Below are 18,245 nucleotides of genomic sequence, written 5' to 3'. Positions count from 1 at the left end.
CAGACTGCCATACCTCAAATCTCGATGCAAATTTGGCTCTCTTCTCAATGCATAATCGTCCTGGCATCTCTGTGACTGAAAGGAACATCAAAAGCTTTAAGGGATCTGAAAAAAAAAACATGAGAGAAATGGCATACTTTAGTGTATGAAACAAGATAAATTTCATTGCTATCTACACATACCATCAATAAAAATTCACAATTCAAAATAGGGAGCTACTTTCCGCCCACACTGTAGATATTAATCTTGCTTTCCCTCATCATCCAATGAAGTTCCAACTTACAGCCAGAATGCAATCTTCTGGTACGAACTTCATAGCGAGGAATGATTTCTTTTAAAAATATTTATTCAGCCTCTCAAGAATTGATTCCTCTCTGCTTTTATTCATCTATTGAAACCAATCACTTCTGGTTTAGTTTGGAACTCTACCATCATTTCACAGTGTTAATTGAAATTCAAAAAATTAACATTCATTTCGTTAAGTGATGGACATTGATACTCGTCATTGTTTAGTAATGTGGAGCAGTGCTTTCTTGCACTAGATGGCGATAGTGTCCTAAATCTCAGGGTGTATGGGTTACGGTGGATCAGGACTAACATGATGCAACAGTTGACAGATAAAAAGTGATGGATTTCTTATAATCAGACGTAAGGTATTGAGCTGTAAAGAAGATTGAACTTCCAGCTAAACTGCGTTGCATTTGCACTTTCATTTCGACAAAGGAATAAAAGCTGCGCAGACCTGTGAAGAAATTTGGCTGTTTATGGAGAACATACATTACCAAAACTATCAGCCAAAACATGATTCAGTCGCTTTCGTTCTGGAAATGTCGATGTCCAAGATGCTCCTCGCACTGGGTCATATCAAAAGTGGATTGTATTCTATCAAAAGTCGAGCAAAACTGGCATGTGAGCATCACGACATTGTCAATGGCCTAAATTTCCATCACCAAATAGTGTTGGACCACTTGGAGAAAACTGGTTATAAAAAGAAGCTCGACATTTGGGTGCCACATGATCTCCGAAAGAAGAAAACATTTACTCGATCGAATTTCTGCCTATAAATTTCTACTGAAACGTAACAAACTTAAACTCAAGCCATTTCTGAAGCTGTTGTACACGATCAATGAAATTGGAACCTACAACAACAATGTGTGGAAAAGATCGTAATTCAAGCAGGGACACACACACTGACGTCCAAAGAGGCCATACTATGTGTTTAGTGAGATTGGAAGGACATTCTGCATCACGAGTTGCTGTCGCTAGGCAGAACAATAAACTCGGATCTGTATTCCCGTTAATTAACGCGAGAGCACTTATGAAGTCAAAAGAAACGGCTGGAACTCGTCAACAGAAAAGGTGTCGTATACCATGTTGCCAACGCCAGACTACACAAAACTTTTAACGACCCATTAGAAATTGAGAAAACTTGACTGGAAGGTTTGAATGCATCCACAGTATAGCTCGGACCTGACACCCTTAGAATTTTATTTCTTTTGGTTTCTGCACAACTTCCTGAATTGCGTTAAATTAGAGACTTGTGAAAATTACGTGTACCAATTTTTGGATTAGAAACCGTAGGAAGTCGGAATGCCCATGCAACATTATACCATCCCATACATAGATATCTGGACCACCAAAATTATTATATTAGACAGTCTTCCTGGGTTCATTACTCATTCACACCTCTCGCTAGATGAGTGTACATTCAGAATCACTACTCAGACTAAATTTACTCTCTTTCGAGAACAGAACGCGATCCGACTTCTCTTCGATTCACTCCTAATGGTTTTGGTACCATCGCAAACGATGTGTAGTAAGAGGCCCCTATATATATATATATATATATATATATATATATATATATATATATATATATATATATATATATATATATATATGTGTGTGTGTGTGTGTGTGTGTGTATAATGTGTATGTGTAATATATACGTATAATGTATATGTTTTGCTTTGTCTGTCATCAACTTTTAGCATAGAAAAGGAGTGACTAGAGCCCCAAATTTTATAAACAGATAGATCTTTAGCAGATTTAATTTTCTACGAAGTTCCTTTTTCTAATTTCGACTCGGAGAAGAACTACAGTGGGATCAAAATTTATGCATAAAAGAAGATGATAAATACCCGGGATTCCGTACATTAGAGTCAAGTTCATAATTCTCATTGTTGCTACAGAGATTGGTAGATGTTCCAACTCCGCTCAAGTTCAGCTTCAGAATCATTGGCCGTAGGATTGGGGACATGAAAATTTTTTAAAAATTCAAAATGACCGATATTAATATCAAATTCATATTTTCCTTAGTTTTTGAGGTAAATAGTAAAATTATCAACGATGTTCAAGTCCAACTTTAGTCCCCCATATCATCATGGGTGGTTAAGGGAGACGTGCAAAATGACGGATATTAGTGTCGAATCATTAGTTTTCGGAATCGCTAAGCTAATTGGTGACATTTACGATAAATTTGAGCCCAAGTTTGGACAAGAAAGGATATGAGTCCGGGAGCTTATAGTGGCAAAGCCAAAGACGTTTCTCTTCTGTATTGATTTTTCACTCATATTGAGAGGATAATGACGAAGAAGTTTTTATTTGTTACTTGCTGACTTTTTATTTATATATTTCACTGATATTTATAGAGAAAACCCCAGATGTGTTCCTCCTTGTTCATTTATTTTACTTCTATATTTATCTTCAAATATGATATAAATTATTAGCGATTTTCTCTTAAATTATTTGACATACGTAGTATTACGAACCTTGTAATTAACTAGTCAAAATGAATTTGAGAGGACTAAAACCTCATCAATTTCGTAATTTCTAGGGTACGTATCTAATTGATTTTATTGCATTTTACTTAGTATTAATTGACCTACAATTGGAATAGATTGTATTTTTAATATTCAGTTTGAGTTTGATTAATATAGGTCTACTAACGTTTGACACCTGCACTGTATGTGAAGTTCAGTGTTCCAGCTACAATAAAACATAAAAGTGAATGACAAATATTCTGCAAACAAAACACCACTGGGAGGAAAATTTGTATTATTAATCTAAACTTCCTGGTAGGCCTCTTAAGGGTGTGGGTGGACACATGGTCAGTGCATCGATTCGCAGGCATCATTGTGGTTTTCTAAACAAGAGTCTGCTACACTTTTGTTCAGGTAATTACCCAATTGGCTCATTATGTTGGGTCAATATAGGAGTATGTTATTCCACTGGGAATGGAACTCACATCATCGAGAAACAGTTGAACTTACTAAATATTTTGAGAAATGAATTCCTCATTATTCGTAGGATGAAGAAAATCATATTTAAAAAGAAATATTTTGAGTATGTCCTCTTCCATTTACATGAGAGTTTTGAAACACATATAAGTACAGTTGAAGACTAGGAACGAAATAATCAGTAGGTAAATAGTACCAATACATTGTACTGCACAAGAGAAGGAAAAATTATTGCAAATAAGAACTAAAATGGGAGGAACTTTTCTTTTTGAACATTTTTTACAGTCATTACAGTTTTCTATTGCAGCTATCTGATTTGCCTAAATGGAAACTATTAGTAAATTCCTAAATTGAACTATGTAACTTCCCAGCTCATTTAACTTGTGATTTAATTCTATTCATCTGAAACATTTTGTATTAAAAATATGGTTTTGAGTTGAACTTGTAATATTATGCAAGTGAATAGTCTTTGGAACGTAGATACCGACGAAAAGAAAAATGAAAATATGAAAGAAACGACTTAAGATGTTCTTCAATTCAGTTCCTCAATTATACGTAGGATATGTATTTCTTCCAAAGTGTCATATCCGTAAGATTTTGAATGGTGTAAAATAGCAGTTGATAAATGTAATATATAAATTCATATTTAGGAGAGGCGCGGAGGAACACGTAGGAACCCCTTGAAACAAAGGCGTGACCAACAGCAAATAGACAAACGGGAAAGACTTCAATCAGATTATTTTCTTTTATCTGGAGGTATCTCTTCTCTTTCAAAATGTAGAATAAAGTGAATACATTTGAATGTTTTCGTTACATCTGTAAGTCGTAAACCATTCTCAAAAATTACACATACGATGAACGGTAGTACTATATTGTGTAAATATTACTTTGATATTTGTATCTAAGCTGATATAACACTTCTTAGTCTCCTTTAGAAAATTATTTAGAGTATCTTAATGTTTTGTTACACATATTTGGTTGTAATTCACCGTAGTGTCATTCTTCATGAAGAATCAACAAGGAGTAGATTTAGGTTAAAATATAAAATTAAATAAATATATTAATGCAGTCAGTTTGTTATGCTATTATGCTATATTATTAACTAACTAACTAACTCTGTGGACTTTGGAACCCGGAGGTTCAATGCTGCATTCACAAAAGCTCTCCATTGGCTTCTATCCTTAGCCAACTGGATCCATTTTCTACTTTGTATTCCTATTTCTGTGAGATAAATCTTAATATTGTCCTCCCATCTGCGCCTAGATCTTTCTAATGGTCGTTTTCCGGTTGGTCTTCCAGTTAAGACTTTGAAAGCGTTTCTACTTCCTTCCATTCTGGCTACATGACCTGCCCACCTGAGCCTCCTAGACTTGATGGCTCTAATAATGTTTAGTAAACGATGTACATTATATAGTTTCTCGTTATGAAGTTTGCTCCATTCACTATTCCTGTTCCTCTTGGGTCCGATTATTCGTCTTAGGACCTTGTTCTCCATTGCTTTCATTATTAACTATGCTACAATAATTTATAGTATCATAATTATACAATGCATAATAATTTATACCATTAGGTTTTCCTTAAACTTCCTCAATTGTGGTATTATGTTTCGCTGCTGCTGATTGCTGTACTAACTTAGCTCCTTAGTAAATTTTTGTAGCCACTTTATAGTTATGCTAAAGCTAAATAATACACGAAAACAATTTATAATTGATAACCAATCTAGAACATTTTCGAAAAATTGTTTTTCAGTGTAGATTTATGACAAAGGTACTTCCGCTCTAAAAACCTACTAAAAGAAGATTGTTTCACATTAAACTATCGTAAATACTATTAGACACTGAATAGCAGAAGTTTTTAACAAGCCATAAAGAAAATCAACAAAAGAAATACAGTTATGGAAGAAATGATAGTAACAGCTTTTAAAAATACTTTTTATTTACATATTCAACTCTTCAATCATTTCTGTAAAAAGTGAAATTAGTGTAAGTTAAACTCTTTTTACTTGTGCTACCTGCATCGGAAGGAGAAGCAGATAACACTGTAAAATATTACAGTTCACAATTCCAAATAACATGACAACCTTCAAAGCAGCATTCATATAAACAAGTGGTCACATGTATTTCTGAATTTTAGTAAATTTACAATTTCTGTCAATGTACTCTAATTTCTGTAGCTCCCATCGTCACCATACGCTGCTGCACCTCGGTAAGTTCCATCGTCACCATCTAATCCAGCACCGCCACGGTAACTTCCATCTTCAATAACTGGACTTCCCAACTGAGGAACTGGTAATACTACATTTCCCAAAGAACCAGCCTGAGCCCTGTAACTTCCATCATCACCATATGCTGCTGCACCTCGGTAAGTTCCATCGTCGCCATCTAATCCAGCACCGCCACGGTAGCTTCCATCTTCAATAATTGGACTTACCTGCTGAGGTAATAATACATTTCCTAAAGAAGCAGCTTGAGCCCTGTAACCTCCATCATCGCCATAAGCTGCTGCTCCTCGGTAAGTTCCATCATCACCATCGGGTACAGCACCACCTCTGTAACTTCCATCATCTATGTTGGGGTTGACTATATATTGTCCTTGAGCTGCAGCAAGAGAGGCTTGATCCAAAACGATAAGTTGCTGCGGAGTCAATGCAGGAATGGGTGTGCTTCCACAGAAAGGATAATTAGGACATTGTGCAGGTGAGACTCCAGGTGGATATTGTGGTGATCCAGCGGATACCAAAGTGTAGAGAAGGGTACATACTATCTGTAAAGATAAGTTAATGATATTAATATTATTATTAAGGGACAAAATGAAAGAAACAAACATATTTGGTGATATAGTGCACATCTCAAGAAAAGGAATCTTAGAAAATAAAATCCTCAAAACTTTCAAAAATTAATGCACTGATGTTACATTTAAATGTGATCCTTGATATCATCATCATCATAGGTATTCTGTCTTTATTGGCAGGTCACTTGCCGCAGCTGAGAAGCTTCCATGCTCCACGGTCCTCCGCTAACTTCTTCGTCTTTGCGTATGATCTTTCTGTTTTAATATCATCCATTAATTGTAGTCTCCTTCGCCCCCTCCCTCTCTTTCCCGCCACATATCCTCTAGGACGTCCCTCATGATACAATCTCTTCTTAGGCAATGTCCCAACCAGTTTCTCTTCCTCTTCCTAATAATATCTAAAAGTGTTCTTTTCTCGCCCATCATTTCTAACACACGCTCTTCGTTTTGCGGTCGACCCAACTAATTCTTTCCATTCTTCTCCACACCCACATTTCGAAGGCTTTCAGTCGATTTTCATCACCTTTACGTAATGGATCCTTGATAAATTGTTCATAAAAGAATAATTACATTAATCAACAAATGAAATTATATCCTGGGAAACTAGTGATATTCTATTTATCGATGCTAAAGCAGTAATAAAAATATACACGTAAGATTATTGTTTCAGTATGGATGACAGTCTGACAATACTCCATGTGTTACTACGTTCCACATTTTTCTTTTGTTGATTCGATTAATTACACTTTAATGTCTCTTTACAGCACTGATAATATATAAAACGAGAGCTGGTACTTGAAGTGGGATCCAAACCAATACTTGGAATTTTATCCCAGGTAAGCACTCATTCCAGAGATCGATTTAGCAACCAGGCACACATAAAACACTTGTATTAGAAATGTTGGTCATGAAGGACCAATATTTTCTTTAAGTTAGTAGATTTGCCGGAACATGTAAGTCATATCAAGTCTATAGTTTCTTCTTTCTTTATGAGAAGAAAATAATAAATTTATAAATAAAGAAGAAATGCCTATTTTCGATTTTATTTTCTATGAAGTGAAAAATTTACTTTCTTCATTCTACTTTTAGAAATTAATTTGCGTTACAAATAAGCTAAAATTGCTATGGCAATTTATACCAAAGTCATATATTTATCATCACCAATTCTGAAGTCATGGTATTTCATACCACAGTAAACAAACACTTTTGCTTTAAGAAAAGTTATTATATATAAAGTAATTAGTATCAGATATAAGACTATTAATGGACGGTAAAATTAAAAGGAAGAGTGTTAAATGAATTTTATTGTTCTTTCATCGATTGTAACATAGAGACCTGTGACTTCCAGTGTGAATAAGAGTGAATAACATAATCTGACTATGTATTATTAATAATCTGTGTTTCAGTTTGGGAAATTGATCATTGCGTTCATCAGGCACATTATTTTCTATCACGTGCTAAATGAAGACATTGATAAATTTTCGAATTCTAACACAGATTACACAACCAAAGCCACACACACACACACACGCATACACACACACACACACATACACACACACACAATAAAAGTTCTGTGCACCGAAACCCAGGATTCAATGGTTTCAATGTATTTTGTTGTACAGATTCCCAACTTTTGAAATCCCAGGAAGATCGACCTTGACAGTTTGTTGTTATGGGCGAAAAACTTGAGCAATTTTGATAGCGAGGATACATGTAAGTTCATTTGTTCAAAGACGGCATTCCTAATTACTTTGTTCCTGACTAAAAAGAAAATATGAAATTTGAAGAAAAAGTAATTTAGTGATTAACATTATTGTTATTTAATTTATTGGAAAATACAGGTTTTATCCACGAACCAGTCATCCTGTTTGCACAATAAATCAAAGTAGTAGGTAATGGAAAGTAGGTCGTTTTTACAAACATGTGTCAAAGTCGGCCTACCGTTAAAAAGTTGGTTGTGCAAAGATAGACCCCCTTAAATTGTACTCCGATATATGTAAATGTAAAACTTAAAGTAAGTGGAATAAACAAGTGAAGTGTATTCCATATTGAGTGTAACCCACTATAAACCATCAGTAATCATCGCAAACAACACATATTCCAACCTGGACTCTATCTCACCCAAAATAGTTTTCATGGAACCAACCATGGCAGTCGTTACGTTTGAACCAATCCTTCCCATTAATTGCATTGTAATAATAACCGCCACACATATAACAATGGTTTGTACTACATTTCCTTGAGATTCCTTTCCCTTGATATTCAAAACTCTTTTGCGCCTGAGTACCTTCCTTTCTTGACTGTTCATTTCTCTCTCTTGCTTTCCCTATGCATTCAAGGGTTGTCAACTCTTCAGAAGATGTACATCTGCATTTCATCGTGTGTCCAGCAGTATCAAGACGTGGTACCTCCATTAAATCTGCAAACCACACCATGCTTGCATTTCCATTCGTTGTCCCACGAGATGTTGAACACATGGGCTCAAAGGTAAGGGTTGAGACAAATGAGTTAGGCCTAGATCTGACTGGAAATTGAACAAGGCCAACATCGGCGTTTCGACTAATGGATGGAGTGGTTGACCTGTGGAGGAGACTGTGACATCGTCTACAGTAACCCCAGGTTTGTCAGTAGAATCAGTGACGTTAAAGTAATGTGGGAATTGTGTATCTGTTGACAGGGTATAGACCTGTGCTCGTGAACCCGGAAACAGCCACGTCTACACTGGCACTTTTGTTCCACGCCTCAGTAATTTTGTTTCTGGTCGCCAGTGCATGCTACCGACTAGACCATCTAATGACAGCTAATTACTTGCTTATCTTATGCGCATTCATAAAAATGGAACACGGGGGAGAGCCTTGTAACTCTTGTACTACATATCATTGCACGAGACATATTTATTAATCTAAATTCACGACATATTCAACTAGCATAACAATATTTGTGGGGGTCCCTCTTATCCTACATGGCTTATGCACAGAAGGGGTCGCCTTAACCCAAAACTATCATGTAACGAAAACAACAAAGGACACGCTTGTACTTTGTTGCATTCAAACCATGAAGCTGCGTTGTATGCTCGACACCTCATCTAATACTCCTATACACCTGACTTTTATACAACTACAGATTCGCTTGTTTATCTTGAGTTTTTCATTAAGCAGAAATTTGTATCAGCAATTTTGATAGTGATGTTTTATCACTTATCTTTGTATTTAGGAGTATGCAGCTGAATGATTTTTTTTACCAACATGGCGCTTATGTCACTCAATTTCAGAAAGAATCACTGCGTGTTGGAACAGAAAACCTTAGCTCCAAATTTCGCCGCATGCGGGGCTGCGAAACATAACGCTGCGGTAGAGCGTCTTTAACAAGTGTTCGTCTTTGAACAAATGACCCTAATCGTAAATCGTTGAGTTTTTCGCCCATACAGTGGAGTTTCTAAATTTGGATTTTCTGTAACAAACTACATCGAACGAATCCGTCTGGTGCACAGAACTTTTTATTTTTTGTATGTGGGTGTGTTACTGTTAATATATACTCTTAACTTCATTAGGTATTCTCAGTTATAGATGGATACTTATTTAACATGAATAACCTATTCCTTAGAGAGGAAAGTGTTACTTTTCACTTAGAAGTTAAAGTAATATAACTTTACTTTTAAGAAATTTTGTTGGTATATCTTTGATGTATTTATTCTGTTGATACTTATAAAAAAAATAGGAAGTAGCTAGGTGCAACTCACTTACCAGCACTTAAAATTATTATAATTAGTAAAAGCGATATAATTTGCATTTCGATTGCTCTGTATCTAATATTAATGGTGATATAATGTTAGACACGTGGAGCTAAGGTGTCTTACTTTGTACAGAATTTAAAATGATAAAGAATTACATCAAGTAAAGGTTTCATCCAATTATATACCGGTAATGTCATAAATTCGAATTGAGTTCATATTTGAATTTTACATAAGCTAATTTACAACGGATTTCAGAAGTATTCTGTTTGCACTTGGTACTGTTTGCAAAACATCTTTCAATCAACCTACCTAATAATGTAATTTAAAGCTTTTTTAATCATGCTGAGGTTTCTGAAATTATTTACTTAAATACTTAAAAGTGTCTTCCATTCGAGATTGGCCAAAATGGACCACGATGAATTACGTTCCCTAGAAGTTACGGCATGTACTTGTGGGGATATAGTCAGAGCGTTACCCAACTCGCGTCGTCCTGATTCTGCAAGAATTCTTTCTCGTCTGGTCTCGGTTTGTAAATTTGTGTATAAACCTTAAAACCTTGACTCTTTTAAGTAAATCATCTAGAAGTTATTAGAACCCTTCAGCGTCGTGGGAGGTCCACGAAAGGTGTCATATAATGAAATTCAAACTTTACGAATATACTATTAGAGTATATTCTGTAATGACTTACGTATCCTTAAACGTTGATAAGTACTCTTCATTGTGTTTGTGCAATCACGTCATCAATGTATAGTTTTCAATACTATGGATCATGTAACACTAGCACAATCTTTGAGATCTAAGATATAAATGAACTAGTGGTGCTCACAAGACTCCAGAATTTTTTCGTCTCGCTCCTAATTTAAAAATGATTCTCGTCTCGAATCGTGTTCCTCCTAATAAGTTCTATCATATCTACATCCCATCTCTTAGAAAACATTTTTTTCACAAGTAATAGCATAACATGATTATTCTCCCCATTTGAGTTGAGTTGATGAGTTGATTTTGAGTTTAACGTCCCGTTCAGCAGCTGGGCTATATGAGACATGGACCTACTGATTAACGTGGAATCCGAACCATATGACCTCCCCCCGTTCTCTCCATTTGAACTTGCTTCTTTGGTGCCTTTTTCTCATGAATTTTATCTAACACTTTTCTGTTGGATTTTCGTTCCATTCATTGCCTACAATCACATTTCGAACTCCTTTGGTCGTTCTCCGTAATGTCCAACGTTTCTACTACGTAAGTCAAAACTACATGCAAAACACTTAAGAAGTCACTTTTCTATGTCGTTATTCAATGACCCATAAAATACAGTTCACTTCTTCCAAAAATTACCTCTTTTTCCGATAAGTTCTTATTTTTGTTCCCCGTTCATATCTCAGATCCTCAGGCATAAATATCTAAAATTAATCACTCATTTCTAAATCCAAGCTCAAATTTGGTTTCTAACTACTAAAATAATTCTTCACTATATGACATTATACCAAAATGTTAACTCTTAGAAGTTATTTGAACAAAAATGCAATCACTTACTGATCTCAACATAGTTGATATCCTGTTACTGTTGCACTGTTGTTATAACGAATGGCATACTATACCAAATGTCAATGTCCATACTGGGTTTTTATATAGCGATTGGTTCATTATAAATTCCTAGTTCACATATTTAGAAATTACTATGGAAATCATCAGACACTAAGAAAAGAAAATCGGAGAAAATGAAGGACAATGTTTTGAAGATATTGTTACGGTATGTCATCTTCTATGATTTGCTTATTAATAAAAAATAAACGAATACTAAGTAGCTAGAAAAATGTAAACCTAAATATTTTACGAATTAAATATTTGCATTGATTTTAAAATTAATTAAGTTCACTTCACTGCATTTATTAAATTTATTTATGAAAGTCATTTACATAAGATACCGGTACAATGCCGTAAGTTAGAAGAGCGGAGGGGAGCATCTTACACACAAAAAAATCTTAATGGACACGAAAGTGATTTAAAGTGATTTAAGATGCTATTATTGCCCCGTCGTTTGAAGGGCAAATTTAGTTTGGGTATTTCTCGTACTTCAGTAAAATGCCAACTAGGCCCTAGAAGTAACAAAGAATGTTTATTAGGGTTTTAAATTCTTGGAGACCCGAACTTCATATTTTTAGGATTCTTAAATATTATTAATCTTGCTCTCCCTCTAATTAGCAACAGTTTCAAGTTATGGATATGAATAATCCAATATGCTGGTACGAACTGAATAGCAAGGAATGATTTTTTAAATATTGTCATCTCTATTGAAAGCGATCACATCTAATTGGAAAATTAGATTGTCAAATAATTTGGAAGTCTATCTTAATTTCACAGTGTGACATTGAACTAGAAAGTTTAACACCCAATCGTTAAATGATTGGTATTCATGCTAGTTATTTCTGCGATAATGTGAAGCAGTGCTTATGCTCACGAGATTTCCTTAAGTCCTAATTTTCTCAAGTCTCAGCAGGTCGCATTTTTGCCGATCCCAAATGTTTCAGCATTCTTGCCAATTTGATGTCGAGAACATAATCCACACAACTCCTGCGGGGCTTCTAACCCGTTCCTACTACTACTACTACAACTACTACTACATTAGCTGTGGATCTATATAGTACAAGGGCAAACGTACTACTACTACTACTACTACATTTGCTGTGGATCTATATAGTACAAGGGCAAACTTATTTTAATGAAAGAAGTTTAATGAAAATTTTAAAACAATGATCGTTAAATCACTTTTTGAATATTATTTTTAATCTTATTTTAACGAAAGAAGTGTTATAAACATTTTTAAAAGTAGTAAAAAAAACTGTCCGTAGGCAGGATTCGAACCCTCGCCAGAAACATTTTCGTTACTAGCATGTTACGCTAAACTACTCGGCTACCAGAGCCGACAAGAATGTTTGTTTACTTTGTGCTATATGTAGATCATGTCTTGTGATATCGCATCTGTATCGACCAATCAGATCAGAGGATATGCTGAAAGCGGGTCGCACATATTTTGTTTACGCCCTAACCTAGTCAACTGTTTTTAAGTTGTTCACAAGGAAGCGTGTGAGGTTAGATTTACATTGAAGTTGCACCATCCGAGTGTAACGTAATGTCACGTGGTATTATCATAAGGGCAAAGGTGGAATAAAACCAGCTCTGAGGAGCTTCTAAGCCCCTTCGCTCGCTGACATTCGCTCAGCTATGTTTCGTAACGTAAGTAAATTACATTTTTTTTTTAAATCAATAAAGTTGTGTGTGCCCCTCTCAGTAAAATTGCGTGTGCCCTTCTCTAACTGCCCTCTACCCCTTACAAGCTCCCACTTTGCGAGGGTCTCACTTCTTGCTCTCCTGTTGGTTTATAACGTCATTGTTTGTAACACCGTGGTTATTCATAGCGTTCGCAAAGCGTTTTTATGGCTCATGCGTACGCTTGGAATATGCTGACCATATATTTAAATGTGGATGGCTAATCACAATGTGCTGTAAACACAAAAGCAATAAAAACGCGGAGAAAACGTCAGCTCGAGCGTATTTGATGCATTTCGGGACAATAGACCGTCTGCTGTTTAAAAGGTGTCTAAAGGAAGGGGGAAAAAAGAAAGACGTGTTACCAAGCAAGGGGATTTTAGAAAGAAACAGCTGCTTGGAAGATGCTTTGTGCAGAGTATTGGAACTCTGCTATTATAAACCTGGACGTGGCAACAATGACCTAGAAACCCTGATTGGCTCACAGTATGATTTATAACTCTGGCGAAAGTAAAATTACCTAATAGCCACCTAGGTGGCGTTCGCTGCAGGGAGTAACGCTTCGGAAACGCATTCTCAAATAGCCATACGCTATAAGGGCTATCAGAAATGTCGAGGTAAATGGTGGAAAAAGCACAATTTATGCGTTATATATTACGTACAAGGGCAAATGAGAATTATTTTCGTCTCATTTTAATGGTAAAAGTGTTATGAAAATTTCTAAAAAAATAAAAAAAACTATCGTTGAGCCGGGTTTGAACCCACGTCAAAAGCGAGTTTCATTATTAGCCCGCTCGGTAACATGCTCGAGTAAGAGGACCGACAACAACCGGCGTTTGATTTGTGCTATATGGCGAGAAACGGATAAGTCCAACCAATCAGAACCAGGTATTTAGCTTCTATGGCTAGTGTTGAGCGTGATTAGAATATATGGCAGCGGGTCATGACTAACGTAATTTGACAAGTGACAGTTGAAGTTAGAGGTGAGCAAAAAGTGATGGAATTCTTATAGTGAGACGCACGGTATTGTGCCGTAAAGCTGAGTGAACTTAGTATAAAATTGCGCTACATTTTACAACTTTAATTCAATAAAGTCATAAATGCTGCACAAGCCCCTGAAGAAATTTGTGCCATTTATGAGCAAAATGCATGATCAAAAGCAACAGCTAAAATATGGTCCAGTCTCTTTCGTTCTGGAAATTTCTATTTAAAAGATGTTCCTCGCAGTGGGCGAATAACCACAGCAAAAGTGGATAATATTCTGGCAAATGTAGAGCATGTAAGCAGTCATGGCGTCGCCAATGATCTAAATTTGCATCATCAAACAATGTCAAACCACTTAAAGAAAACTGGCCACAAAACGGAGCTAGACGTTCGGGTGTCACATTATGTGACTCAGAAACATTTACTCGACCGAATTTCTACTGAAACATAACGAACTCGAGCCACTTCTGAAGCAGTTGTTCACAAGTGATGAAAAGTGCAACCTACGACAACAATGTGCGTGGTTAAAGCGAAGAAACTCTCCCCAGTCTGTGGCAAAATATATTGACGCCCAGAAGGTTATGCTGTGCGTTTGGAAGAGCATATTGAATAAATGAGCTGCTGCCAGTGAGCAGTACGATAGACTCGCGTCTGTACTCAGATCAATTAACGCGAGAGCAACTAGCAAGCAAAAAGTAATAGACGGAACTGGCAACAAAAACGGGTAGCTAAACATTTCTCAGATTGGCTAAAGGACGTCATGCAACCTGATCACAGCGGATGGCATTTTAAGAGTCTGTTCATTTTGGCGAGGGTGCTTTGGGCCATCCATTAAATTTTGAAAGGGGTATGTAGGACCACCCTTAAATTTTGGAAATTGTCCAATTTAAAAAAAATGGTATGGTAGTGAAAATGAAATGAAATCTTTAAGTTTTACGTCCCACGATTATGCCGGCTAAGCTGAAGGAGACGGCGATGATGAGAAATGAAGAAAATGGTGGAATGAAGAAAGTGGAAGGAAACGGGAGAACCCCGAGAAAACTCACGCAAATTTCACTTGGCGCTAGCGGGGATCGAACTAAGGACCCCATGCACCAGAGGTTAGTATGGTAGTATAGAACCGGGTATGTACCTCTGTAAGGTTGGGTGTTTCATCTCGTTCCATTTGAATCCTAGAGAACGTTTACCAAATTCGGTTTTTGACAATTCCTAAATTTAACGAGTGGTCCTGTTACCCCTCCTAAATTTTGAGAAGGGAACATCTATGAATCCATTTTACATGAAAGAGAATGGGCTCCTGTATTCAACCATATAATCGTAACATGTACTTGTATTAAAGGCTCAATAAAGAAGATAAATTACGTTAATAACTGATCATGTAGAGAACACGCGGCAAAACTAACATTTGACACTTTTTTTTAACCCACAGAACAGGATAACGGGAACCAGAAATTTACAGTGATATATATGTGGTTGCTGAAGAACATTTACCAATTTTTGTTTTTGACGATTCCTAAGTTAATTGGTAAGCCAATGTACTCTTTCCAAAAGTTTAGGAGAGTGCATATACATCAATGTATCCGTATTATAAAGAAGAAAAAAAAGACTCCTATACTTAATTGCATAACCATAGATCCTGATATACGTCATCAAAGGTGATGAATGCATAACCGTGGGACGTAAAACTCAAAGATTTCATTTCATTTTTTCAAAGGTGATGTGATGAATTAGGTCAAAAATCTCCAAATTTTGTATGTTTTGCAATATCTATCTATTAAAATGCTACAATACCAACTAAGGGCTTTTTTTTTTTTTTTTTTTTTTTTACGGGTACGGGAATAGGGTAACATTGAAGTCTTTATTCATCAATTTTGGTTTTATCATATAAAATAAGTTCCTACTCCCAGCCACTAGAGGGTTACGCCCTCTCTTTGGCATGGAGTTCAAAGTATCTTTATTGATTTCAAGATAATGATATAGATGGGCAAAGTGCAGTAATCATGAACACAAAGATTAATAAATGCAAAATAAATCCATAGATTATTTCCGAAAAAAAAATAGAGGAAAAAAAATAATAACAGAAAAGTGCAGATATATGTTTGAGGTGCTAGGATACTAACAGGAATTACAGTACATAAGAAATATCATAGAATAATGATGATTATGAAAATGAGGTGAAGTGCTTACACATCACAAACAGAGTTTGATTAGTGAGACAGATGCAGGGTTAAGTCTTCTGTCCCGGGGCGGCTCGGGACTAATGAACACAATGGGAAGCCCTTATTAGTGATGAGGATATCTGTGCTAAGATGGAAAGAGATGAGGAAGATGATGATCAATGACATATACTTCATATATTTCCCTTTCAGCCGCAGGAAGTTGTTCATGTGTCACATACATAGATACGAAGATATTTAATGGGGAGTGCTTGTATCGGTATGCTGCGTCGGTAAGTGCGTCAGTGTGAAGTATATCTAAGAAAAGCGGATGGCCTGTTTGGATGCGAGAGGTTATGTACCTAAGGCGAAGTTGTGCGAGATGCTCAGTGATCTTCGGAAAGTCTATGTACTCATACGTGAGCCACGTCGGATATGGAAGTTTAATTCGATATGCCAGACGAATAGCATGTCGTTCCAGGATGCTAAGCTTTTCATAGAAAGAAGCAGAAGCATTGCACCAAACGGTATACCCAAAAGTAAGGATCGGACGAAGGAATGCTTTGTAAGTATGAAGCAATATATCGGCTTTTAGTCCCCAAGTTGTGCCTGTAAGGCGTCGCAAAAGATTTAATCTAAGATTGGCCTTGTCCGTTAGTTTTTTCAAGTGAGCATTCCAGCTGAGCTTTGAATCGAAAACCACGCCTAGATAGGTAGCAGTGGTGGAAGGGCGTATAGGGTACCCATCAACACTGAGGCGGAAAAGAGTTGGGTTTCTATGGACTTTGGAACGACATTTAGGCGGTAGAAATACTAGAGCTTGTGTTTTCTCGGAATTGATCATTAAGTGCCATTTCTTACACCACTTGACGAAATTATCTAGTGTTGCTTGTAAAGCAATATTAAGCTGATGCACAGTTTTACCGAGTGCAAGAAAAGCTGTATCGTCAGCATATTGAAAAATAAATACGTTGCGTGGTACAGAAGGGATATCGGACGCATAAAGGATATATAATAAAGGGCTGAGAGCTGATCCTTGTGGTACACCAGTTAGAGGAAAAATCGGCCAAGAGAGGGCTGTACCAACTGTAACATAAGCAATGCGATTTGAAATGAAGGAATATATTAACCTGAGATAGCACACGGGAAGTTTGAACGACTGCAATTTTTTAATGAGTCCATAATGCCAAACCTTATCGAACGCCTTTTCTAAATCCATGAGAATAAGACATGATGGTAAAGCTTTGTTATATTGGTTAGTAATTATTGTGCCGAGACGAAGTAGCTGGTCATTTATGGAAAATCCAGGGCGAAAGCCCGCCTGATGGATAGGTAACACAGAAGTTGTGTCAAGATACTTATGGAGTCGACAAACGATAATTTTTTCCAGTAGCTTACTGAATACTGAGGTGAGCTGGATGGGCCTGTAAGAGGATACTGAATGTACAGGTTTATTAGGTTTGTGAAACATGCAAATTTTGGAGACTTTCCAATCTGTAGGGTAGAAACCAGTTTTAAGGATGAAATTGTATATTGTTACTAGAAGTAGTAGGAGTGATGGCGGGGCTTCTTTGAGATGTCGGTAAGATATCGAATCGATCCCAGGTGCTGTATTTCTTTTCCGTGCTAGTGCCGTATGGAGTTCATCGACTGTGATGGGTGAAGTAAGAGGATGGTCTGGATCAATGACGTGCTCCGTGGAAGGTTGTAAGACAGGAAGACAAGATATATCTGTCCTTTCACAACGTTTGGAAGCAGCGGATGGTGTAAAAACGGCCTGTAACTGGGCGGCAAATGCATTTGCTTTTTCTGCGTTAGAATAGAGAGGAGTACCGTCTGCTATGAGAGGGTAGGTTATTGTAGTGCTTTTGCCAATAAGCTGATGAAACCGCTTCCAATAGCGAGAAGGATGAGCTTCCTCGGATAAGCTGTTACACGTTTTTATCCAGTTTCTACGTTTATACGCAACAAGATAATTACGAACTGCTCTTTGCCATTGATGATGTAGGTGTAAATATGAATCATTCCCAGTCCTATAATATTCACGAAGATGTTTTCGAGCTTGCAGTATGA

The 18,245-nt window shown here is 36.6% G+C and overlaps 1 protein-coding gene across 1 annotated transcript; it reads right to left on the bottom strand.

Moving 5' to 3' along the window:
• Positions 1-5,306: 5,306 nt before the first annotated feature.
• On the bottom strand, positions 5,307-11,435 carry LOC145669174 (uncharacterized). Its single transcript, XM_081737504.1, has 2 exons — positions 11,299-11,435; positions 5,307-6,002 (listed from the first exon to the last, which is right to left on the bottom strand). Exons 1-2 carry the CDS (start codon positions 11,308-11,310, stop codon positions 5,400-5,402), a joined length of 615 nt encoding a protein of 204 aa, XP_081593630.1. The 5' UTR covers positions 11,311-11,435; the 3' UTR covers positions 5,307-5,399.
• Between the last annotated feature and the right edge of the window lie 6,810 nt (positions 11,436-18,245).

The sequence above is a fragment of the Thermobia domestica genome, chromosome 13 (genome assembly GCF_964235325.1).
Source record: "Thermobia domestica chromosome 13, izTheDome1.hap1.1, whole genome shotgun sequence".
In the NCBI taxonomy this organism is placed as follows: Eukaryota; Metazoa; Arthropoda; class Insecta; order Zygentoma; family Lepismatidae; genus Thermobia; species Thermobia domestica.
The sequence above is the reverse complement of the archived record's forward strand: the minus strand, read 5'-3'. Positions and strand labels throughout refer to the sequence as shown.